At 38.6% G+C, this 26778-nt stretch overlaps 1 protein-coding gene across 2 annotated transcripts in view; it reads right to left on the bottom strand.

Moving 5' to 3' along the window:
- Positions 1–4608: 4608 nt before the first annotated feature.
- The window catches only part of LOC149440642 (choline kinase alpha-like), a 51154-nt gene continuing 28984 nt past the window's right edge, over positions 4609–26778 (bottom strand). The window contains exons 4-13 of one of the 2 annotated variants that reach the window (XM_089658356.1): positions 25153–25179; positions 24764–24877; positions 20169–20302; positions 19093–19197; positions 17284–17342; positions 16488–16575; positions 14872–14980; positions 14295–14401; positions 11731–11812; positions 4609–10995 (exon numbers count right to left, since the gene is read on the bottom strand). In XM_089658356.1, the coding sequence (XP_089514482.1) occupies positions 10936–10995; positions 11731–11812; positions 14295–14401; positions 14872–14980; positions 16488–16575; positions 17284–17342; positions 19093–19197; positions 20169–20302; positions 24764–24877; positions 25153–25179 (885 nt within the window). In that variant the 3' untranslated portion in view covers positions 4609–10935. The remainder of the gene's footprint in view (positions 10996–11730; positions 11813–14294; positions 14402–14871; positions 14981–16487; positions 16576–17283; positions 17343–19092; positions 19198–20168; positions 20303–24763; positions 24878–25152; positions 25180–26778) is intronic. The other variant, XM_089658357.1, reaches the window with a different exon arrangement.

Genomic DNA, 26778 nt, shown 5'->3' on the forward strand with positions numbered 1-26778 from the left:
TGCTACATTAGAAAAGTACTTCCCCTACCAGAGTGGGTGGAGCATATAGGCATTACACTCCAGTACAAAAGGGGTATTTTTCAACATCGGGATGCTTCACTAAGTTTAATAGAGTATGGAGTAGCTGGCTGGATGTTCCAGGCCTCGCTTCGGTGGACCTGGTTATGGATAGGTTGTTGGGTTGATATTTCATACCATCTGTTTGGAGTCAGAATTGCAGGAATGCCCTTTTATTTACTTTTGTACAGCTGTAAGGACAATTGGTGGATCATGTTATTGTAATGTGTACATGTCCTGAGTCATTCTTAGACAGTGTATCGTGGAAAACTGGAACACTTGGTCTTTTCTTTTGTATGCTTGGCATTTGTCTCAATAAACCTTTTCTTGACAAAAAAAAGTTAATGGGCCTGGAATAAAAGATAAAGAGGAAGGGCTGAAGATTATCTGTCAGCATTTAGGATATAGAAATATACAGAATAAGTGTTTACTTTGGACTCTGGATAAGGCCCAAAGAGCTGCTTTGGGTGGTAGTGGTGAAAGATTGGGTTCTATTTGGACCCACTGTTGTTAAAGTGCAGTAGGAAAGGTCTGGAACAAGTACAGGAATTTTGGTAAGTTACCCATTTTTATAACATTTATTTAGGCCAGACCAGGATAAAGGGTGGGTTGTCCATTTATTTGGATTGGTTTTATTTTTGATTAGAAGGTGTAGGTAGTTTAAAGAATGTAATGTTTTCAAGCCATATTTAAACAAGAAGAAGAGGTGTTTTATGGTTGAGTGTTGCCTATTAAACCAAAAAGGAGGAAGTTATTTTTTTTGAAAGGTTAACTTTAAATTTATGGACTTTTCCAAAATAGTTTGAATTCTTGCAGTGTGGAGGGTAAGTTAGTAGGTGGAGATATTACATAAGGTAGTAAACCACCTGCATAGCGAGCATTTGTATTCATAGCCATCTAGGGATAATCCATTAATAGATAAAAGGTTAGTCAGAGCTACAGCTAAACATTCATTTATTATAATGCAAAGGATAGGAGACAGAGGATTTGTAATGATAAAAAGATTGGACAACTTCATTAGTTTGAGTTCTAGCTAGAGTAGAGCTGTAAAATATAGAGCCATTGTTTTGAAGAATGTTGTCTCCAAAGTTCAGTTGACTTAAGGGGTATCTCCAGGGTGTGCAAGGTGTGCCAAAGATCAAACATTTTAATTTGAGTTTGCAGAATTCAAAGAAAGTGATATGTAACTTGCTAATGATTGTATTTAAAGGTATGTGGATATCGGCTGTGTTAAGTAAATACATTTTTGCTATCATGATAGTCTTGTCAAAAGAAAGGGTTTTAGAAACATATCTGCCTGGGGTCAACTTCTGATGCAAAGATCTTTGCTTGTCATTTTTTTGGACTGCAACGGAGACACCTTCCTTAAAGGATAAGGTACCACGTCCTACAGGGTCGGTTTCTTGGAAAAGAATGAGATCTGTGTTCTCTTTAGCAAGCATGTTTTGATAACAAGGGTACTTGTGTATGTACTCAATTTTTAATACAGATATATTACCACAGGTGTCAAACTGCGGCCCTCCAGCTGTTGAGAAACTACAAGTCCCATCATACCTCTGCCTTTTGGAGTCATGCTTTCAATTGTCAGCCCTGCAAGGCCTCATGAGATTTGTAGCTCCGCAACAGCTGGAGGGACGCAGTTTGACACCTCTGAGTTACACTATACATTATATTGCCATGCAGTGGGTATATTGTTAAGTAGAAGTGTGTGTTTCCATGGAAACTGTAAACAGCACAAGCTTAAGAAGAGAACACGAGTCACCAGCTCCATGCTATTGATGAAGTCAAAAGACATACTGCATAGAGCAGAGTCAAAGTGATGAAATCAGAGAGTTGGGTTTAAGCATGTGCTTAGAATACCAGCACTGGTGGTATCTTTTGGTTAGCCTAGGATCACTTTAGTGAGAGCTGTATCTTGTGTATGAGTAGAGTGCACTGTTATATGTGAATGGTTTAATAAATTTTAATATAAGCCTTTTTTTTTTTTATAAAAAGCACTATGGAATGTTTTATGTTCTACTTCTCTGACCCACCATCTGGATCCAGACACCCATATATTTTAACTGCTTGGTGAGTAAAGCTTTGTATGATCATACTCATTATATAAGGTCCACCTAAGAAGGTGAGAGTGTACCCATTAAGGGTGGAGTGGGATTGAGCATCAAGGGTGTTTTGGCAGATACGCACAAGATAATATGGTTGTCAGATAGCTGGCAGAAACTCAGACCTAAGTAGTATGCCTGTACTTGATGTTGACTTTTGTTAGATTACTATATATTGAATGCTGAATTTTTATTGTAATTGTTTTATAAATGTGTATTTACTTGAACCATTATGTTTTCACAACCTTGCACTGTATTTGCTGTATCATATTGCACAAGTAGAATATTAGGAAGGTATAGTGATGAACTTTGTAAAAAAAAAATACTGTATTTAAGTTAGCTTGCAGTGTGTTCCTATTCTAATTTTGGTTCTATTTATATGATGCCCACGTACTTTGGATAGGAGTGGGAGTCTCAAATTCATTGGGATGACTGCCTTATTACATACTACAACTAGCTACCCTGGAGCGGAGAGTGCTATAGATACAAACACTTCCTGGCAAATTTTTACACTTGTGTCAAAAGCAAAAAACAATTGTGCACAAAGCTAAAAATTGTGTACAATCAGATAAAAACAGTGCTGCAGTAAAGATAATAAAATATGAAAACCAAACATATAAATTACTTAATATATCATATATTATGTAATACTGTTAAGTGCTAAAAAAATTGGCTTGAAAAAAATATGGTGCAAGACTACAAAGTTCAAAAACAGTGCAATTTTCACCATCTGTTTATAAAGGGTGCTTAAATAATAACTGCAAAAAATTCAATACACAAAACTGTCAATCCCTTGTATAGATTACTATGCTTAACCTCCCTAGCAGTCTGATTATGTCAGTATTTCTGTGCTCAAAGCGGTACATTTTTTTGTATGGAAATATGTATTTTTTAATTGTAGGCCTGTAATTTTTAGGAATAACTCACTGAAATCTGTCCCAACAAGAGTCTAATAAACATTCAAGGTATGTTAAAATTTGAAACACAAAATCATAAATTATGATTTAATAAATAATCATAAAAAATAATATAATAATAAATTTAATTCAATAATATAATCAAAACAAAAACACTACAATTTGAAATAGAGCGCCAAGTTCACACATCACTGAGCAAAGTTGCAAAATCGTTTTCAGTGTCTGATGACGAATTTCCCCACGAATCATTATCACTCAATTCTGCAAGTGGTTCTAATTTACCATCGCTGTTCTCTAGCTGGTCTACAACCGGTTTTGACCTAAAGGGACACTTTTTGGACGCCAGGGACATTTCTCAGTTTCCAGGCAGAAAGAACGGTAAGAATGCAGGCAGGGCACAGGACAAAGCACTAGGGACAAAATGTATGTGAAATGGTTTGATGCAGTAATGTTTTACTATGTGATTTTTGTGTATTTAGTGAATGTCACTTTTTCACAGTTTTAAATTTCCTGCCAGTTCCATCCCCCATACGTCCTGACGTCACAGGGAACGGAACCCAGAAGACAGATGCCGGCATCGGCCGGAGGACATTGCCGGGGACACATCGCGGGAGCGCAGGACAAGGTAAGTGAAGAAGAGATCCGCTGCAGGGTATTCCCGAGTGTAGCTCAGGGTTACTGCTTGTGGTACTGAAACTTTACCCCGAGCTATAGTCGGGAATACCTCCAGGGAGGTTCAGAGGTGCTCTCCTTATGGACTCTTCATCTGCCCTTAGTTTGGCAGGGGATTCAAGCATAAACACTGACTGATTTATACATCTTTTGACAATTACAGTTCAGCCCCTAACTACTAAGGCAGGCCATAGATGGTGCAAATTTCTTTCCTGTAACCAGTGTTGACAGGGGAATCCTTCCCACCGAGCCATTCTGTTCTCCCAGTGGGGCAGGAGAAGCCTTCCTCTCCAGGAGAAGACAGTGATTATTGCTAATCAGCTAGAACAGCCGCTAGTGATAATTGCATGTAAAATACAACAGGCTAGTTGTACCCAAGTTGATAGATAAACCAACGTGGGTACATTCAGCCTGCACATCTATAGCTGGCTTAAGCACCGATAGGCTGGAGAAAATGCATCAGGGCGTGTGGTTTATTGGAGACATAGGTGGAGGCTTCTTGTTATCGTTTATTAACTTGGGATAGTCAGGAGTAGCACAATCCTTTCTTCATTATATTTACTACTCCCCTGGATTGGTATTAGGAGAAGCCTGTACCCCTGGGACATAGGGATATGCTATCACCTCTACTTGCAGCAGCGCCAACAGCAATCTAACAGGTTGCAATTAGACAATTCATTTACTTTCCCAACTCAGTAGCCATTTGCTAGAATTCCAATCAACATCTGGGGGTTAAAGTATTTTGAATGCAATCGATATTACTCTTTTAAAACACTAATGACAAAGGTGTCATTAATCTGAATATTTAAACAGATGCTCAGATAAAATATATTGGAAAAAAAAAAGCTACAAGACAGATATTTACCATCCACATTTTAATATAAAAATACAGCTTTGCATTTTACACGTAAAATAAAAAAGTGCAAGGTAATTTTGATATGCATAACAGATGCAGAGAATACATAAAGAATACAAAACATTTGTATATAATGTCAAGTTTTCTAAAAACCTGTCTTAGGTAAAAATCAAAGAAAACACCGGTGTTAAAAGAATACTTAACAAATAGTGTCATGGAATTTCACAGTATAATTTCTAATGTCACATTATAATTCCTATAGATAAAACAACCCAAGTTAGAAGGTAGGCAGCACCCCTGAACTAAGCCATCAACAGCATGAATACACAAAAGTCAAATCACTGTTTGTGGGTTTGTGGCCTTTACTTGTGGCACTATATTAGGTCTTTGGATACTCATTGCTGAGATAGCATGATACCCAATATGGCAGTGACCCATCAGCAAAATATTGCATCTATAGCTTCCTACGGCAATATCGCACCCTGATTTTGCAAGCTGGTGTTTATACTTTGTTATGGCATACCATTTTAATGGCAACCTCTTCTGTGAGGGAAGGTTAAGGAACAGTACCACTATTACCCAAGAGCACCATATGTGTTTATTCTGGTGCTTTTAACACTAGTCAATTGCTGCACCTCCATTCACAAGGATTATATTTCTATGGTTACAAGCGAAACCATATTAACAAAGGTCCCCCAATATGTGCTTTATGGAAGGTATGTTAAAGTGTAACACCACACCATTGTATAATATAGGCAAGATTAATTGGTTGATCTAGGGATATTGATTCTGTCTGCAACAGAAGCAAATCTGTTACTCATACTAATCCAAGTGCAGCAAGTCTACCTTTGCATAAAGGAAATCTTTATTAATAGAAACCTAAGAGCTGTCATTTCAGATGTCTGTGTTAGAGCAGTTTTCCTGGCTGTGATGCTGACCCTCTGTTGGTTTAGTACAGTGGTCTCCAAACTGTGGCCAGATATGGCCCTTTGCTTCATTTCATCCCGCCCTTCCGCAACAGTGGGGCATAGTTTCTGCCACTGACACCAAAAATGGGACACTATTCCTCCCATTGACACCAATGATGAGGGACTATTTCTCCCACTGACACCAATGATGGGGGACTATTGCTCCCACTGACACCAATGATGTGGGACTATTCCTCCCACTGATACCAATGATGTGGGACTATTCCTACCACTGATGCCAATGATGGGGGACTATTCCTACCGCTGATACCAATAACTGTATTGTTACTGTATTGTCTCCCGTTATATTGTAAAGCGCTGAGCAAACTGTTGGCGCTATATCAATCCTGTATAATAATAATAATAATGTGACACTATTCCTCCCACTGCCATCAGTCTGCCACTGACTATTTCTACTCACACTGGCCACAGTCCGGCCCCCCTAAAGATTGAAGGACAGTAAACTGGCCACTTGTTTAGAAAGTTTGGAGACCCCTGCTTTAGTACATTGATTTACTAATCCAGAACAATTACCTATAATATAATATAAGGAGTTCACGTATTTTATTCTTATCCACATACTTGTTCCATATCAGCAACACAGAAGGTGCTAAAGCCGGTTCAGTTTAAAAATCAAGAAAAAGAAAAGCTTGGCAGCCTTGAGGTTTCTACCAGGAAAGGTTTATTTAAATTTTCTAACTAACCCTGCTTCAGAACAGCCCAAGGATATACTTCCAAGTAGAGGATGGGATGTAGCAGGGGCCAAGCCAACTACAGGACTCTGTTCTGCACAGACAGAAATTTAAATTTAAGCAAAGCCTATACCCTCTGATTATGCATAGATCTCTTTATAGAGAGGCAATATTTGCAATAGAATCTTTTACAATGACTGTGAATGGTAAATTGGAGTCACACTGTAACACTATTCCCGATTTGTGTTTAATGTCCCTACTGAGGATATTACACACATTTTTCCCCATTTAGTTCACTTAGTTAATATTAATACACAGTATTAGTGTAATTCAAGCATAAAAACCCACTACAAGATTCATTATCAAATGATTATCAAGCAAAGAATCATTAGCTTACAAATATTGTTTCCATTATTTTATATACACTTACAAGAAGAGAAGGAAAAATCGATACTTTGCCTGGCCATATAATACTGATATACGGCACATCAACCTAACTTGTGTAAGGTCCAGGATAGTACAAGCCATAGCAGTGATCTATTAGCATGGTGTAAGGATTTGCAGATCAGAGTATCTTATTTTTCCTTACGTAACCTTCATACGTTTGACAGTGAAGTAAACCACTTAACACTTTTCTAGTGCTTATGAAATAACAGGAGAAATATTTAAGTTTGCCCTGGAAAGCATACAGTATATTACCACATATGTATGGTGATCTTATCTACAGAAATTGTACTGTAAGCCCTAGTTCACACTGGTGGGACTTGTCATGTGATTTGACAGTTTCAAATTGCACCCTATTGTCAGCAATGGAACCAGTCAAATCTGTGCGACTTTGATGAGAAAAAAAAGGTTCCTGCACTAGTTCAGGTGACACAGGACACTGACATGCGACTTTGAAACTGCTGAACTCCAACTGAAGTCGTACAATTTCAAAGTTGGATCCAGTGTGAACCTGGGCTAGATGTTACTTAAAAGAAAAATGAAAACTCGTGAAATGTGGCAGGGCTAAGTAAATAAAGATTGCACCTAGTGCCTACTTAACAACAACTATAAATGACATTTTTAATTACAACACAAAATTAGCCTTTTGTTGACCACAGCATAATTTGCAAAAAAGTTTAATGCAAACATGTCATCTGTAGAGAAGATGTCAATCATACCAAAGGCTTGTTTACACTTGCAGTTGTGGGGACGGTAAAAAACAGGCACCCCCAACCCCATCCTAACCCCGCCAACAGTCTCCCTAAGCCACAAAGGCAGTCAGATAGGGGTGTACTCATACCACAGCACATTCCTTTGCAGGCTCAACAAAAATTAACCCCCCCCCCCCATCCATTTGCTGGGCAGTACTGGTACCAAATATGACTCATTTAAGTTAATGAGCTGTACTGCACACTGTTGCAGCATGGTGGCAAGGCATTTACATGGTTAAAAAGGCGGTGAAGAGGCAACATTTCAACCTGCTAACTGCTTACCAAATGCCTCTGAAAATCGACCCACTATGGATCAAATTTGAATGTAGCGGCATGCACTACTGGATGTGTAAACCTAGTCTAAATCTTTAGAATCTCAGATACAGTCAAACCCCGAATACTACATCTGTTTATATAAAGCAAATACAGGTTTAATATAGGTTTTGTACATGACTGTCAGGAAGATCTCTGTGCACAAAATGAATGCATGCTAAGTACTCAAAACACATAGGGAGTTGAAATAGTTTGAAGAGTGAAAGATCCTCTGCTAATAAAGTCCTGAAATTATATGTCAGTTCTCTGCACAACTGTAATTCTTAGGTATATATTCCCCATTTATGGCCAGCCCAAGTCATAGGACTATCTCATCTCCCTCGAAGAATATTTTCTAGTTCTTGTTTGCTCAGGTTTTGACACATAAAATCTGTCAGGGAAATCCACCTAAAGTACAGCAAAAAGCCCCCAATAATCACAGAGTGTTTAGCCATTAAATGACAGATGCTAGATCTCCTAATGTAGTTGATCTGCCAGCATTTGGAAGGCAAATTTGATACAGCAATAAATAGTGCTTTCAATATATCAAATGCACATTTCCTATTTTCCTTGTACATGTATATTTTGTACTGTGGGTTGAAAACATACCAAGGATACATACATTCTGCAAGCATCTGGCAACCTTAATGTTTTTAGAAAGAAAAATGGATGGATAATGACTAAAGGTGTCAGAATACACAAGTTTATGCTGCCAAAGGAATAAATCCACGTACAACATTATTGGCCATGAGCTAGGAACTATCTTAAAAAAAAGCTTCATTTAAGCCAGCACTATGATCAACACAAACTAGCTCAGTTTGCTAAAATGAAATACTTCAGGTAGCCTTAGGATGTAACACCATACACATCGTGACACGAGATCATGACCCTAATGACTGTCAGGGTAGAATACCCTTTCACATGCTTACATTTTTGCTTGACTGGCTGTTAAATAGAGCAACAGGCTAACCAAGTCCTGACGTTTAACTTTCAAGGCTGGAAATACAAGAACTGAAATATTGAAGTGGGTAAGAAATAGCTGAATCAGATAAGAAATGATATCAAAGCTATAAACAAGATGTAAATCCATGTCAGTGCAATATATACAGGATTAACAGTCTCTACACTCCAGTATGTCGATTGTGTATTATACATAAAAATGACTGCGACAGTGTTGCATTTGCATTGATATTGCACTCATTTTCTTGCAATGAAACGTATGGTAATGTGACTGGTTGCTGTAGGCAATGGAACCTTTCCTTTGTGTTTAAAAGTAGTGTTCAGCTTATGTTCCTTTGGTTGAATATAAAAATTCATCTATACAGTTCTCCCCAAGCACAAACACATACGTCAGTTTGGGCATTACCTTCTTACTTGATCCTCGACTATGGAGTCGAGAATTATATTTGAAGCCTTACCTGACATTGGTTTATTGTAATACACAAAGAACTACTGTACAGTACATGTTAAAGTGTTACTAAACCCACAACAGTCTATATATGCAGTAAAGCATGCTTGTTATACTCCCTGTAGAACCTAAAGGGTTAATCCTCTGCATTGTTTAAAAACTCTGTTTGGTCCTGACTTCTCTAATCCTCCCCTTCTTCCAGTGACCCCCCCCCCCTCACATGCTCAGTTTGTGTGGAGATACTGTGCACATGCTCAGTTTGGTGTGTATTGCTAGAGGTTTTTTTTTTTCTCTTGGAAGAGTGCTAGTGATCAGCACAGGGCCAATCAGCACTGTCCAGACAGAGGTCAGGGATTCTGCATCCTCCTAGAGCAGAAAGAAAACTCCTCCTACAAGCTTTAACCAGTGCTCTGCTGCACATGAGAAAAGGTATTTAGCAGTTTATATTTACTAAAATAATTGCATTTCCATGTGCTGTGGGAGACCAGATATAGTGAATACAGGGTCCTGGGTTTAGTAACACTTTAACTGGGTATTCTGGTTACTGGAATGTCAGTAAAAACATGTAAAAGCCCAAATCAGTAAACCATTCTTAAAAAAATATTTAAATACATATTACACCTTTAAAAAAAATTATACAATATTTACAATTACAATAATAAACCACTTCACATACCATCTTGGTTTCAGATTAAGGTTGTACATGTAAAATATTTTGAACTGATTTACAATTATGAGAATACATAACCCATCTATTTAATAATCTCATATCAAAAATGAGTTAACACTGGCAATATTCCTGTGATCACATTAAGCAGAAAACCCCCACTTAGCACTTTGTTGAAAAAAGATCAATGATTGCATAGTTTGACCTTAGCTCCATAAGGATTGCACAAAGTATGCTAAAGTCTTTGCAATGTAAATAGTTGACCTGGAGGAGTTTTACCAACAAAACTGAAATTTCTCTTAAAATAAAAACTCCAGTGTACAAATATTGCAGGGAAAAGCACTATACCTGCATAATGTGGAGAGCTATAGAGAAGTGGTCGCCTCCAAATCAGATAAATACTTTCTAAAACCACTGTGCCTAATATACCCAATTTTCAGCGCATAAAGAAAAGTATGTGCAAAATGCAGCAATCCTCAGCTAGAAAACATTACCAATCACTAGACTGATATCAGGAGAGTTAAATATGAAGGGTTAGAGCACCTTTCCTATATCCTAAGTAATTGTATCTGATTGGATAAGAGCACAACTGATCTCCACACACATTGAAATACATTTTTCGTTTTAATGTGGAGCCTGCATGTTGTGGGTTTATTATTCATAAAATGCTACAGTTTTCAATATGGATAGGCTGCATTCTCATATTTGCTCCAGGAGCAAAATGGGGATCTCCAAAGGGTGGAGGTATCAGCACAGTTTTGACACAATATAAATCGACTTTACTCCATCATTGCAGAAACTAAACTCAGTAAATGTTCACGGTTATATTACATTCATTCTTAAAAGAAATGTCCTAAAGAACATTAGAAAATGTGTTTGAAAAAAAGAGCTTTGTTGAGCAAAGCAACCAGAACCCATTTCATTTTCTGACCTGCACAGGAAGAATGAAAGGGAGAATTTAACTGGTTGCTATACACAATGCACAGTTCTTCTGATGCCGATAAAGAAGTCCCATCATATCTGAGATATTAACAGAAACAACAATAGAGATGGGAGAACATCCAGCCAGTTGTTCATGCAGAATGGAATTACAGTCCAAGCCTCTTCTTCTGCAGAAAGTAGGCATCAAATCTTGCCATAGCATATTCCTTAAAAAAAATTATGTAAAAGGATTACTAAAACAATACATTTGTAAGATTCCCACCTTAACATTCTCTACAAACGCCTTTTTCTAGTAGTGTCCAACATCTCTGTTGTCCTAGCACCCTCACCTCTCAACTCACTCCATAATTGTTTTCTATATGTATCTTCCAGAGAAAGAAGGAAAAAAGGAATACTATAGAGTAGTGGTCTCCAAACTGCGGCCCGGGCGGCTGGATGCGGCCCTTGGCTTGCTTTTATTGGTCCTTGGGACATTCCCCCCCCCCCCCACTGTCAACAAGAAAGGTGCATTGTTCCCGCCAATAACACCAACAATGGGGCACTATTCCTTCCACTGATCAATGATGGGGCATTATTTCTTCCCCTAATACCAACAATGGGGCACTATTCCTCCCACTAAAACCAATGATGGGACATTATTCCTTCCACCGACACCAACAATGGGGCCCTATTCCTTTCACTAATACCAAAGAGGAAGCATTATTTACTCCCATTGACACATGCACCATTTCTACTCCCGCTGGCCACAGTCTGTGGCCCCTAAAGTTTGAAGGGCAGTAAACTGGCCCTTTGTTTAGAAAGTTTGGAGACCGCTGCTATAGAGGGTCATTGAGTGACAGCTCCAAGTCTTCTGGGGCTGCTGACATCACATCCACATGCTTTGGCAGTGTGCAAACAAAATGAAAAAAAAAGTATAAAAGTATTAAAAAAGTATTACTCACCATATAACCAAATTCAATTGAAGAGATTTTTGCCTGTACAATAGACCAGAGGCCCCAGAAGAAATGCGATGCAAGGGCAAACCTAAGTTACAAACAGAAGCAAAAACACTCAATATACATTAGCTGATTAGAGGAAAGCACTTTCTGTCGCTTGCTGTGGTGTTAAAGGTCTCAGTGAGAAACAATTCCACTAAACATGACGAAAAAGAAATGGCAATTTTATTCTTTATCTGCATAAAAACAAGTGAGTACTGTCTGTGATACTTTTTTTATTATTTGCACTAACATCTAAATTTTCAGGAATAGCTTTCGGGGTATGTCCCCTTCTTGAAGGCCCGAGCAGTACCATTTCTTTATCTACAGAAGTCTTCACACCTAATCAATGTGCCTTACATTTTTTATTATTGCTCTTCGGCTAGAATACCTGAAATATCATGCACATATATAGTGATGACACTGCAAAACAATGACAGCAATTCTGCTACTTCAGGTGCCGAAGTGTGCGATGGAGGCCAAGCGGTTTTTAGAGGTGTGGCTGTAGTTTAGCCTTAAACTACTCATGTTACTATAGCATTACAAAGTTATTTAGGGGTTAAAACATGTCCAACAAGTTAAACTCTCAAACTCAAGGAGCTTTGCCCCAGAGGAAGATATTTTGTTTCTCAGGGGAAAAAATTCACTGACTCTACAAGGTCTCGTGTACTTAAAGATTTGACTGTAGGCACCATAAATATTCACAAGAATATTCACTTTACTGCACTTATCTCAAATATACAGTATTGTATAGGCAGGTGTGAAGAAATGCTGTAAAATTAAGAATGCTTTCAAAAATACACATTTTAATTGTTCATTTTTATCAATTTAGAAAATGCAAAGTGAGTAAATAAAGGAAAAATCTAAATCAAATCAATATTTGGTGTGACTATCCTTTGGCTTCACACCAGCATCAATTCAATTCATCAAGCTTTTCAAGAAGCACAAAGAATCGGGCAACATTGAGGACTGCAGACACAGTGGTTGGCCAAGGAAACTTAATGCAGCAGACGAAAGACACATGCTTACTTCCATTTGACATCAAAAGAGGTCCAGCAGTGCCTTCAACACAGAACTGGTGGAAACCAGTGGGATCCAGGTACACCCATCTGTCTGGAGAAGTCTGGCCAGAAAGGATCATCATAGAAGAATTGCAGCCAAAAAGCCATACCTCCAACATGGAAACAAGGCTAAGTGACTCAACTATGCATGAAAACATAGGAAATGGAGTGCAGAAAATGCCAGCAGTTGCTCTTGACTGAGGAGTCAAAATTGTAAATATTTGGCTATAACAGGAGGCAGTTTGTTGGCCGAAGGGCTGGAGAGTGCTACAATAGTGAGTGTCTACAGGCAACAGTGAAGCATGGTGGAGGTTCCTTGCAGGTTTGGAGCTGCATTTCTGCAGTGGAGATGGAGATTTGGTCAGGATCAATGACTTGCTCAATGCTGAGAAATACAGGCAGATACTGATCTATCATGCCATGCCATACCATCAGAGAGGAGTGTGGCCCCAAATTTATTCTGCAGCAGGACAACAACCCCAAACATACAGGCTATGTCATCAAGAACTATCTTCAATGTAAAGAAGAACAAAGAGCCCTGGAAGTGATAGTTTGGCCCCCACAGAACCCTGATCTCAACATCATGAAGTCTGTCTAAGATTGTATGAAGAGACAAAAGGATTTGAGGCAATCTACATTCACAGAAGATCTGTGATTAGCTCTCCAAGATGTTTGGAACAATCTACCTACCTTCAAACACTGTGTGTAAGTGTACCTAGAAGAACTGATGCGGTTTTGGAGGAAAAAAGGGTGGTCACACCAAATACGGATTTGATTTGGATTTCTCTTCTGTTCATTTACTTTCCATTTTGTTAATTGATAAAAAGAAACTTTTAATACTTCTAATTTCTGAAAGGATTCTTAACTTATAGCATTTTTCACAACCGCCTAACATTTTTGCACAGTACTGTATAAACAACAACTGTCAAAGGGGAAATATTTATCTTGAGATGGAATATTTAAAGTTCACATTGATGTTGGACGCAAAACATCTAGCTCCTGTTTCCTACAGGTCTGTTTAGCCCATGCCACAGGTAGAATGAACAAAGATTCCCAAGTTAGGAGATACAAGGTATCAGTACATGAGTGAACTATTGTGACTGCTTCCTTTCGGAAAATAAAAAGCTGCCCATAGATGGATTGAAGTTTGGCTGGTTCAGCAGGAAGCAGCCCGATTTCAATCCATTTATGGCTGTTTCCATCGAAGAGGAGTCAACTGCTGTTGGAAACTTTTTGCTGCAGCGCTAATCGGTGTATTCTAGCAGCTGAGGAGTCCCACTGTCAGAATACAATGACAAAGCATGGAGGATTCCTGTATCCACCTCCAAAGTGTGGACTGGAGAATCCATTCCTTTTTTTGATCAGCTGGCTGGCTGATCAAAAAAATTAATTACAATCTATGGCCAGCTTTACTTACAAAATATTAAAGTGCAGTGAAAAAAAAAAACTATAAAGTGTATTTTCACTAACCTGTTAATTTCAGTTAACATTTCATTCTCAATTTTACTTCTATCTTCATTGCTCAAGTTCTCAAACTCAGGCTGAAACTCTGCCATGTAGCTAGAAATGAAGTGAAGCTGAAAGACAGAAGACCACCACATGGCTGTCAGACACTTGACTCTGGTAATATTCAGAGAAACAAGAGCTGTCAGCTGCCAATAAGAAATATTTCAAGAGAACTAATGAAATTGCAGCTGCCACCATGCCATGCAACACAGGCTGCTAACTATGACTGGGATATTCATGCAATAGCTGTAGATCCACTTGGCCCAGGACCAGGACTCAATATAGGCAGAATATTTCACCTGATATGACCAAACATAAAACTTTTGTTCTCCTTCCAAATAAATAACACCCTGTTAATGACATCGGTGGTCTCAGCTCAAAAATGAGACAACTGTGTGGCTTATCGTTTATTTTTTCAAGTAAGGAGATTGTTTGGAAAAACTGTTGAAAGATACTCAAATTTAATGGTAAAAATGTATCTCAGCTAGGTTTGGTTTAAGTCATTTATTTAGAGAATTCACATTATAAATAAGGCTAATACCTGTTGCTTCTTTGTCGGATAATTTGAGAAATTGGCTTTGAAGAATGGAAACTTCTCATAGGTGTAATCATACATCCATTCACAGAAATGATTACCAATATCAAAACCCCTGGAGGAAGAGAATCTGGTTAAGCAACAACTCATAGTATAAATATGGATCAGTTTTAAGATTGAGGTCATGTCCATAGACACTAACTGCAATGACAGATCAACAGCTGAAGGTTTAAATGTTTGCTGATCCAGCATGTTAACAGTTATAATCCTTTCAAGATGACAAACGTGTGCATATGTAATCTGATCTGCATATACAAGGCTATATGATACACAACAGATGACCATAAAACTAAGCGGCTTAAAGCAGAGCCTACCTTTAACTTCCTATCATTAGAAACCGATGTGACTGTGTTGCAAAGTAATAGGTCAGTGCTATATACAGGAAACAAGCACATTGTCCAATGCTACATTATGGAGGTTTTTAAATTCAATATAGGTGTGTCACCTGTAGCAAAAAAGTGTGCCTTGAATTACAGCTTAGTTCAAATCTAAAGTAAATGTATATAATGGCAGAATCCACTATTAGAAGAAGGCACTACTATTGATCTTGTGCAAGGCAAAAGGAGCCAATTTACTAAAACTGAGAGTGCAAAATCTGGTGCAGCCCTGCATAGAAACCAATCAGAGCCCAGGTTTTCTGGCAAGTTAAGGTAGAAGCCAATTGGCTGCCATGTTCAGCTGCACCAGATTTTGCACTTTCCAGTTTTAGTAAATCAACCCCAAAGTATATTTCCCTGATATTAGATGCATATACGTCTACTGTAATTATAGCTCTGCTGGGTCTTACTAAAGACTACTTATAATGAATACTGCACATCTAAAAGTAGAAAATTATACAATACTAATGTGAGATAAAAAAATTGCCTTTTGAAATATATGTCAGATTTTTTTTGCATGTGTTATTTCTTAGGGCTTGGTCATATTGGCAAAATTAAAAGTTAAAGAGGACATAAATCCCAACAATGAACTAACCTCATCTTCTGTTCAGTATACCATTGATAGAGTTGACATATCTGCTTGAATAGTGCAAAAAATATCCTTTGCTCCTGCCAGAAATCTAGTGAGCTGATAATTTATGGTGCTCACTGCAGTGTTATGAGCCCTGACCAACTCAAACTATAGACCACCACTCCCTATGCTATGTAGATGAAGAAAGGAGTGGCATTCTGTAGTCCAACACTTTCTGTCTTTAGTTGAAAAACACTGCTCCTCCATCGATACATTACACTGAATGAATGTAGTCACCCTAAGGCAGGAACTAATTTAGCCAAGACATCTAAGGACTGGTAAGCTGTAATATTGTATTTGTGTTCTTAGATTAAAAGCATGTCTTTGACTGTATACAGCATATATGAACCCATTAATAGTAGTCTTTTGCTGTACAATGCTGTCATTGTCCTCTTAGTGGACAATGAGTAATGAATCTAAGATAATACTGGCCAAAAATGTCCATAAAACTCTTAGGGTTAATAACAGCAGGACTCATGGTGTAACCAAATTGTGTGAAAATCCAATCCATCATTAAAGAAGCTACCCAACAGAGACATTATGTGATATCTTACCTGTAATTGTAGCTGCTATATTCAAAGTCTATAAGCATAAGCTTCTGTTTTTCAGAATTCTCTCTTCCTTCCAGTAATAGGACGTTACCTGCAAGGAAAAGTAAGGCAAAGTGATTCCTCAGTAGGTCACAATGAACTGTTACAATGGATTATGAAGTTTTAGTTAACAAAGATGAAGTTTCACAGTCAATAGCACAAAGTCAAGTATGTGAGCGCTGACTGTTGCAGTGTGGCAATCACCAAGGCTTGTTGGATTACCTGTGGACTTCCATGATCACTCCCTTTTCTCTATAGAAAAGCAAATAAAGTATTCCACTTTGAATGAGCATTAATTTACACCACTCATTTTTGTGAGGGATTTGCTAGAGACTTATAGGTCATAAGTGGACAATGCTTTAAAAGCCAAGACTATCACTGGACATGGCTGCATTCATTATATATCTCACATTAATACAATTCAACACCAGCAGTAAAGCTTAAGGGTGGCCATATGTGGATTGAAACTGGCCCGGTTCAGCAGGGACCAGATGAATTTTGATCCATGTATGGGCAGGCTGGTTGTATAGAAGTCAATCTGCTGATCGATGTCTGTATAACCAGCCTGTTGGGTTTTTCCCAAATGATCAGTGCTGCCAGATATAGCCTGCAGTACTAATCAGTGTATTCTGATGGTAGGGAAGTCTCCTTGTCATTAGAACACAGCACAGTAGGAGGCATTTGATGTGGATGGGGGAATCTGTCTTTTTCTTTCAAACCAAAAAAAAGACAATTAATATAGGACCAGCTTTAGTCTTACCTTCCTGACAGTCATTGTGACAGAACACAACTGGTGATGGCGTTAATTCCAGCAGAGCCCTAAAAGAAAGAAGATTGAAGACCATGATTTTACATCCTCATTGATTTAGGGGAACACAATTATGCGGTGCATATTCTTAGGGATATTGATCCATTACAACAATTACATTTTCACCCATTCCAAACACCATACATGTAAAATATATTGCTTTGAGAATAACTATATTATACAATAGACATTGGAGGAGATTTACTAAAACTGGTGCACACAGAATCTGGTGTAGCTGTGAAGAGTAAACAATCCACTTGTTCAATTAAAATTTGACAATAAAACCTGGAAGCTGACTGGTTACTATGCAGAGCTGCACCAAATTCTGTGTGCACCAGTTTTAGTAAATAGTCAAAAAACTTTTGGGGCATTTACTCTTGTAAGGGTGTACTCCCCTGTCCAGGTGATTCTGAGGGTCCATACACACTGGGCATAGAAAAAAAAAATGCTGCTTATACAAACATTTTCCATTTTTTTCCTTCAACTTATAGAAGCAGTTCTATTAGCCTTTGGGGATGATTTACTCAAGGCTGATTTACTCAAGGCTGTTCACTTGCGCCAGAGCTTAGTAAATTAGGTACGGCTTCACTATGCAGAGAATGTCCAATCACATAGAGAAAAAAAAAAAAAAAACTGCATTTTTGTTTGCACATGATTGGATAATAGAAATCAACACAGCTCCCCCTCAGATCTAGAGCAACTGCACTTGCAGTGCACAGTATATTTGCCTTTTTGTGTCCATGCACTGCATTAGGGAGTATACAGGCATATTTTCAGAGAAGCATTTAGAGGCAGAAAGAAACCCTTCAGAATCATGTTTTTGAGAGGAGCTTTCAATCAGAAAAACGTTTAACTCCCATAAACATGCAAACAGAGTTTTCAAGCGTACACTGAAAAATGAGCAGAAGGGAATGTTTTAGGAGAAAATAAAAGCTGATAAAAGCAAATGTTAATAAACTCCCAAACTGTTGTGCAATTCAAGAAACTATTAGCATTTGTTGTGCTGCTTTTTTTTCTGACAAAATTTTTTTTCTGCCCTGAAATATACTTGCCACTAAAACAGCTCCCTTTCAAATCATTACTGACTGGCCTGCCTATTTCCTCATAGTAACTCTTCAAAACTTCTGTACAGCCTACCCTCTATTCGTTTCAATAGAAAGTCTGTATTACGACTTGCTCAGCTGTTGACAGACTTGTCCAGTGAAGTGAATGGAATGTGGGCCATAAATGCGTCAAGAGATGAGGTGCAGAAGTGGGAAGACGTTAAATATTTGCTGGGCAGCACAACGAAGATTGCCAAGCAACTATATTAGACACGTATATAATAAAAACACTGGGAGTGAAGAGGGGGGCTTTAAGAGGGATAAAAACCGCTCTAAATATTCTCATTCCCTTGGTTTTCATTCTGCCTGCTCACACTTTATTATAGAATTTTTTGTCTGTCAATGAACTCCTGCTTACACCTAACATTTTAGTTCCATAAGGCACCCACACAGATTTTGGGACCCAGATGTACATTATCAAGCCTACACAGCACTGTCCATGACAGCATCCAGTTGGTTTATTATACATTCATGCAAACAGGCATTGCTCTAGCCGCGTCCTCCTAACATAAAATTAAAAACAAAAAAAACAAAAAACTACAACTTTACTTCTTTACCTAAAATGTAGAAGATCTACAGGACTACATGACTTTTTAATGCTCAGATGCCATTTATAGAAATCTGTAACAGACAAGTCTAGTGTCAGAACAGACCTTACCTCAGGGTGTCCATTTCTTTGGAAAGATTGTAGCTTAAAAATGTATTGAGTTTCCGGATATGAGATTCTCTAGTGAACTTAATTTTCAAGACTTGCTTTAAGTACCTAACGAAAGAGTTGAATAAATGAGCATAATATGCTAGAGTCATTGCAATACAAAATACATTTTTATGAATAAACTCTAACTGGTAAAACTGTCCTCCATGTCGCCAAGGTTAAATTTTTATGGGTTTCCACTAGCCATAAATCTCTATTTTGCCATCATAACATGCAACAGCAGAGAGACTGTATCCCTACTGCTAATGAGAGCGGTTGAAGAAAGGAGACCCACCAATTATGGACCTACTCTAAGGCACGACATAGATGTGGATCAGTGTTTATGGGAGAATCCCCCAAGCAGAGTGATTGTGTTCTCCCGGCATAGGTGCATGGGGAGCCATTCCTGCTGGGAGAACACAGCGATTTTTGCTAGCAACTATAGCCATTGGAATTAAATCACATGTAAAAATCAGACATGCTGGTTGTACCCAAGTTGATCAATGGATCAACTTAGGTACAATCAGCCTGCACATAGATGTTTGGAACTTTGGCTGTTTCCTGCTAAACCAGCCGAAATTCGAACCATCTATGGCTGGCTAAATACAAAACTGTTCTATATTAAGAAAAAAAATTGGTGTAAGCCAGCTTTCATATATATGCACAGACACTATAAAGGCTCCAGTCCTCCCAACCCACCAGAAATTTGAAGCATATACTATTTTTTCCCTGAACATAGGCTCACCTTCACCTCCTACAATGCAATACCAATGGCTTTTGGGGAAGGAGGGCATAATAGTCTAATTTTCCTAAAGAATTTGAAGGACGTTTGAGGGCTTCTTGAGCATTGGGGTGGTCTGGAATTAAATACAGACATTACGGTCTGCAATAAAGTTATTAAGATACTTAAGCTGATCAACCAAAAATGCTATGTATTCGCAGATCTATTGTTAATGAAATAAAGATAAAATAAATAATATAATAATAATGAAATAAGAGATAACCTGTGAAACAAATAGAAAACAGAAAAATCAACCTACTTCTCCATTGTCCCAAAGAGCCACTTGGGTTCCTTGTTGAACGGCATGCTCATACCATGAAATCGAGCCATTTTCTCAGCTATTTCAGCAGATATCGCTGGCAAAAGCAACTCAGTAGTCTCAAGCCTTCGACTCTATAAAAAGGAGGAAACGTATTACTAAAATGATAGTGGGCTTTTTATCATTTAGTGTTGGTGTTCATATTTATTTAGGGGCAAACATTAAATTCCAAACAAAGGTCTTTATAGTTTTAGTTATCCTACTACTTTTATTATTGCATGCATCTCTGCTACTACTGCTTTAGCCTTGATGTAACAAATGCTGCTATTCTTATTTATAATATCTATCTTTTCTATTACATATATGATCTCTTCTTCTCTTGGTCATTTTCTAATTCTCTGGGAGAAAATAGAAAAAATGTTTACACTGGTTAAACTGCTTGCATGCAGTAAAGGCAAAAACACCTCAGAAATTAAACGCTTTTAGTAAGCTAGATCCTCTGTGTATCACCGACTACGGAACGGTGGACTTGACTTCCATAGGAAGTCCACCTATCTTGCCCTCATGTCACAGGTCCCAGGAGGCTGTTGGACCATTCACACAGTACAGTACAGCTTGTGCATGCACAGTGCGAATCCAACTGTGAAGCTGCAAGGAGTCACAGTTGGCTTCCCACACTAAACATACCGGCTTCAGAGGCCTGTAGATCAGCAAAGAACCAGCCCAGGTGATGGTAGTGCTGGATCCTTAGAGAGGTAATATCCTTTTATTTTAGTTGTAACTGCTGACATTTAATTTTTCCCAAAGAGGCTGAAGATCCTCTTGAAATACTTTCCTGGCTCCTTTTTTAATCCAGCACTTTGCCCGTCTGCAGCAGCGCTGGTCTCTCTTCCTGTGTTAACAGGACAGAGGCAGCAGTGGGAACCATTAGCTCCCACAGCTGCCAATCAAATCCTGCAAGGAGGGCACAGCGGCAAGGCAAAGTCACAATGTGTGTCTATGGATGCACACCGCTCGGCTCAGGAGCATGCCTGCACAGGTATCACTATAGCACACAACTTGCTATGGAGGCACTCAGGAGTGGACAGCACTGGACAGGGGACCTCAGAAGACAAGGAAAGAGGCTGCTCTGTGCAATACCCTTGCACAGAGCAGGTAGGTATAATAGGTTTGTTTTAGGAAAAAAAAATAAGCCTTTACAACTACTTTAAAATTCTGCTAATACCCCAACATGTTCTGAGAGGTCACAATGCCTCTATTACATACAAAATATGTATTTCTTCTTTCAGTCCATCTATGGCTGTTCCTGTTCCAGAGAAGTCAATCTAATGATCGACTTCTCTTGAACCGGCTTGTTGCAAACTTTTTCTTAAATCAGTGCTACAACCAATTAGATAAATGTATTCTGACAGCAGAAGAGTTCCCATTGTCAGAATATAGTCGCAAAGTGGGGAGGATTACTCCATCCACTTTGTTTGTGTGCAAGGGGAAATCTTAGTGGAAGGGAAATATAGTTTATTCCGATCAGCCCACTGGCTGATGAAAAAAAAAATTGATCCGTATAAAGCCAGCCTTAAGCTTCTCCATCACAATCAACACCCTCTAATCCAAGTTGCTAGAGACAATACAAGAAGGGTCATTTGGTAGCTGGGCAAATAACCAGTCACTGCTCTTCTTGCCTTTAGTTTGGACAGTGGTGTTGGACCTGAAGGACATTTGGAATCCGGATAGTATGGATGATTGTAATCTAAGTGTTGGCATAGTAATTAAGGTGGGTACACACGGATCAAAATGTAACTGGTTCAGCAGGGACCAGCTGAAATTTGATCGGTGTGTGACCCTCCCCATTTGACAGATGTCAATCAGAAGCTCAACTTCTGAGTTGGAAAGCTATAATGCAATCAAAGGGTGCAGCGCTGGGACTCCCTCTCCTCATTAGCGGAGGCAGACTGCTGTCAATCACAGTCAGTGAGCTAATGAGAAGAAAGGGGATGGGGCCAAGCCGCAGCTCCATGTGTGAATGGACACGCATACTATGGTGCCCCCATAGCAACCTGCTTGCTGTGGGGGCACCCAACAGGAAGGAAGGGCCAGGAGAGCCTGCAGGGGACCCGGGAAGAGGAGGATCTGAGCTGATCTGTGCAAAACAACTGCAGAGAGCAGGTACGTATGATGTGTTTGTTATTTAAACAAAATGTAAGCCTTTGATATCACTTTAACCACTTCAAGTCTGGACACTTTCACCCCCTTCCTGCCCAGACCAATTTTCAGCTTTCAGCGCTATCACACTTTGAATGACAATTGTGCGGTCATGCAACACTGCCCATATGAATTTTTTAGCACAGTCAGATAAAACTTTATTTTGGTGGTATTTATTCACCACTGGGATTTTTATTTTTTTGCTATATAAATAAAAAAGTCCAAACATTTTGAAAAAAGAAAAAAAAAAGTGTTTTTTTTATAAAATTTTGCAAATAATTTTTCTGCATAAATCTTGACTAAAATGTATTCATCTATTTTTTAGTAGAAAAAAAATAACCCAAATTAGCTTATAGCCAAAAAGTATAATTTTTCAAATATGTTTTTACATTTTTACTTATATTGATTTTTTTTTTTTAACATACTGTCACCCTAGCAGTACAGTGTCATTGTACTACTTGTAAGGGGATATTGAAGATTTTTATTTTTTTATTTTTACACTGATTGCTTTTACACACATAAAGGCTGTAAAAGCAACAATTTCTCCTTCTCTCTGGCTGCATTTTTGCAGCCATTGAGAAATACTGTGATTGGCCAATCAGTGATCACATGAATAGTAGTAAGCAAGCTGTCACTTGTGACATCATTGCTTAATACTTGTGAATCCTGTGATTGGTCACAGCTTGTCACATGGTACAAGGCTGTTGTGAATAGCCTTGTACCATGTGACTTCTGTGATCATTCACAGGATTCACAAGTATTAAGCAATGATGTCACAAGTGACAGCTTGCTTACTACTATTCATGTGATCACTGATTGGCCAATCAGTGATCACATGATCGGGACCTCATACAGGAGCGATCGGTGTTCTCCGGACACAGCGGCACCGGATTGCGGTGCCGCGCGCTTCCAGGGAGCGTGCACAGGCGGGGAGCAGGGAGGATGTTTATAAACGGCCACCCGCTCCTGCAATGCTCCTGTCCAGCCGTTTATATACATGGGCCGGACGGGAAGTGGTTAAGTACAGTTTTCCAATTTAATAAGAAGCAATAAGCACAAATTTTGGAAACCTGGATATTTAATGTTATAGCAACCTAGGAGCTTTTTCTCAGGGGTTTTGTTTTCTTTTGTGCTGAACAGACTAGCTTTTTGAGTCTATTAGCCAAGTTTTTTGTTTGTCCTAAAATCCAGAGATGTTGGCAAAGTTCCAAAAGTATATCTACACAGAAATGTAATTTACTTCAATTTACTAATCTCTATATGTGGTGGCTGTATTATTCTTTTAGCCTTTTTTCATCTAGTAATCCTGCAAATAATGCACTGTTCCTGGGTGGCTAAGATAACTCCTCTCAGCATCATGGCTGTCAGCTAAGCTGGATGTCAAACTGTTCATCTCCATTACATGGGGAATAATGGAGTTATGAATTTACACAAATAAGATAGTTTTCACCTCCTTATCACAGGAGGATAAGGACACTGCATTAATGGGAAGATAAACTGGTATTTTTCTGTATTTGCTGAAAATTCTTATCCTAAATAAGAAAACAAATGTAGCCTCTACAGCTAAGGACTGGTAAGCTGCAATGTATTGTATTTTTGTTCTTGGTCAGATTTATTTGTTTATTATTTCAAAAAAAGACTGACAATAATAGCATCTTTATCACATATCTGCCATCAAACTGGAACCAGAAAGCCAATCTGATGAATTATAGGTAACTCCTACTTCCTCTAGTTTCAGGACCTATTATGTGCATACACCATAATTACAGATGACAAATTTTAACCAATCCTATATCAGCAATTCTCAGTGGAATGATATGTCAGTGTTTCTAACCAACCATCTGGATGATTTAACAGAGAAGGTGGAGGTGTTATCAAAAGCAGATAACATTTCACAACATGCTATGGGAACATGTGATGTAGCATCTTGAGGGTTCTATGGTCAACACAAGTCATACATTTTCTTAAAATTTGATACATCAGGTAAAAAAAAAAAAAAAGTGCCAGTATAGTTGAAACATAATTTTGGCCCTTTATAAAATGCATTTGCTTATCTACCTAGAAATTTTGCAAAAGTCTACTGATCCTACAAAGGAAATACTGCTTCATATACGTAGCAGGACTTAAAATATGTCTACCACTAAGTGGGTTGTATACGAGACTCAACAAAGCTTAGTGGTGTCATACAATGGGCATTTCATTGCCCAGACATCGGATTCCACTCCTTCTGAAACCAAACTACTCCTATTCAGCTAGTGTTGGCACTTGTTCACTAAAAACCAAGAAGATGAGTCAGAAGCCAATGGCAGTTACACAATTAGGAATTCCACTATTTCGTAAGGCTGATTCATACAATGCCCCCCCCCCCCCAAAAAAAAAAGTCTGCTTGTGCTTACTGGAATGAATTCTTCAAGACGTCCTTGAGGAAAGATCCCATACAGCTTCGGACCAAGGGATCTCTCTGCCAAGATTGCAAACATGACACTCTCCATTACCATGGCTGCAGCACCCTGTCAAGAAGAGATTTGACAATGGGATAATACTGATTAACACCATTACCAGGAACATGGAAGAAGGATTCAACAGCCTCATGATTAAAAGGCCACATGCTTTAGCTGTAAATGAGGTTAAAGTAAAGTCACTGATGCATCAGGTTAACTGCATGCAGACAGTAGACAGTAGTGAATGAAGCATCTAGTCTGCTTATCTTAATCCAGACAGCAATAGAGCAGCCCATTAAAGAAAACGGCAGACAAGTCGGATCAATGATGCAGGAAGTATTTACCCTTCTTATAGCTTGCAGGGAGGTTACCTGGAGATAAAGTATGTGCTCCAATCAACATTGTATACTCAGCATACACACAGACATTCTAGAAATAACCTTCAAATACTCTGTACATAAAGACTCGGGAAGTTGAAGGTAAAATGCAGATACAAATATACATCCTTGTGTACAGAGGGTAAAAGCTATTCATACAAGTCAATTTGTAGAGTGATAAAGATTTAAGAGAAATCAGCCATCAAAAGCAGCCTGACTGGTTTTAACTTTTGGTGATATGCCATCTAATGATCAGCAAAGATTTCTCATTGTAAACTCTCAATATAAACATACAACACTATCCCTCCTTGTGATGTGTTTTTATAGTGTATCTCTAGGCAACGTCTTTCTCCCACTGGGGGGGGATTCAACCCTCTATTTGTACTGGTGACCACTGTCACAGGGAAAGAAAGTTTGGGTAAAGGCAGCATTTTATTGTTGTCCCCAGAATCATCTAATGCAGACATTTGGGGTTGATTTACTAAAACTGGAGAGTGCAAAATTTGGTGCAGCTGTGCATGGCAGCCAATCAGCTTCTAACTTCAGGTTGTTCAGTTAAGGTTTGAAAAAAAACAAACAAAACTGGAAGCTAATTGATTTCTATTCAGAGCTGCACCAGATTTTGCACTCTCCAGCTTTAGTAAATCGACCCAGTTTCATCTGGGGACAACTCTCTAGAGGGAAACTCCCCTTACTTGTAGAGTTATGTTTTGTAGCATTTCTGCGACAAATGGAGACATTTCTCCAATATGTACAGACAGCAAATAATTTAGCAAAGGGTTTAATTCTTCCCAACTCTGCTAAGCTACAAAAAAATTAAAAAAAGTTTAAATAAAACCACTTGAAAAAAATAACTATAGACAAGTATTAAAAAGTTATAATTACATCTTACCATTCGTTAGATGTGGCAGCTGCATTATTTTTATTTTTCAGGCTATTAAAAATTCCAGCAAGTACAAGAAATACCTGTTGATCTTCCCGGAATGCCCTTGTAACTTTCAGCGAGATTACAGAAGGAATATAAGCTCCTGCAGTTAATTGTTCTCTCCATCCCCCTTGTAATGGAAATGAACAAAGGCAAATATGGTTGTAGTCCAGCCTGGATGGCAACTGATACAGAGGCGGACTAGCACAGCCACCCAAGTGTGTTACTCCCATGTTCACCAGGTGACGATAAAACAAAATGCCTAGTGAAAACATAATGCATCCACTAAATCAAAGGACTGGTAACCTACACTATAAATGTATTTTTTTTTTTTTAGGGGGGGGGGGGGGGGGTTAGATGTGAGGATGGAAAAACACACACAAACCCAGCACTGGACAGAAATGAATATTAGCCTGAAATACTAAGACTACGGGAAGGATGACCCCATTCATGACAATTCCTTCCACCTGTAACTCGCTGCTAGAGATATAGACAGTTATGGGCAACAGTCTTGCAGCTGATCCTATTTACACAAGCCGGGTTTTGTAAAAAAAAAAACATTTGACAAATTCTTACCATCCAAAATGGGGTCAATTACTATGAGATGCACACCTGCTAAAACGTGTAAACGCACTGATATTGCATCAAGAGAAAATATTCTGAATCTG

The sequence above is a fragment of the Staurois parvus genome, unplaced genomic scaffold, assembly GCF_062004578.1.
Source record: "Staurois parvus isolate SC_StPar_1 unplaced genomic scaffold, SC_StPar_1.0 ptg001064l, whole genome shotgun sequence".
Lineage (NCBI taxonomy): Eukaryota > Metazoa > Chordata > Amphibia > Anura > Ranidae > Staurois > Staurois parvus.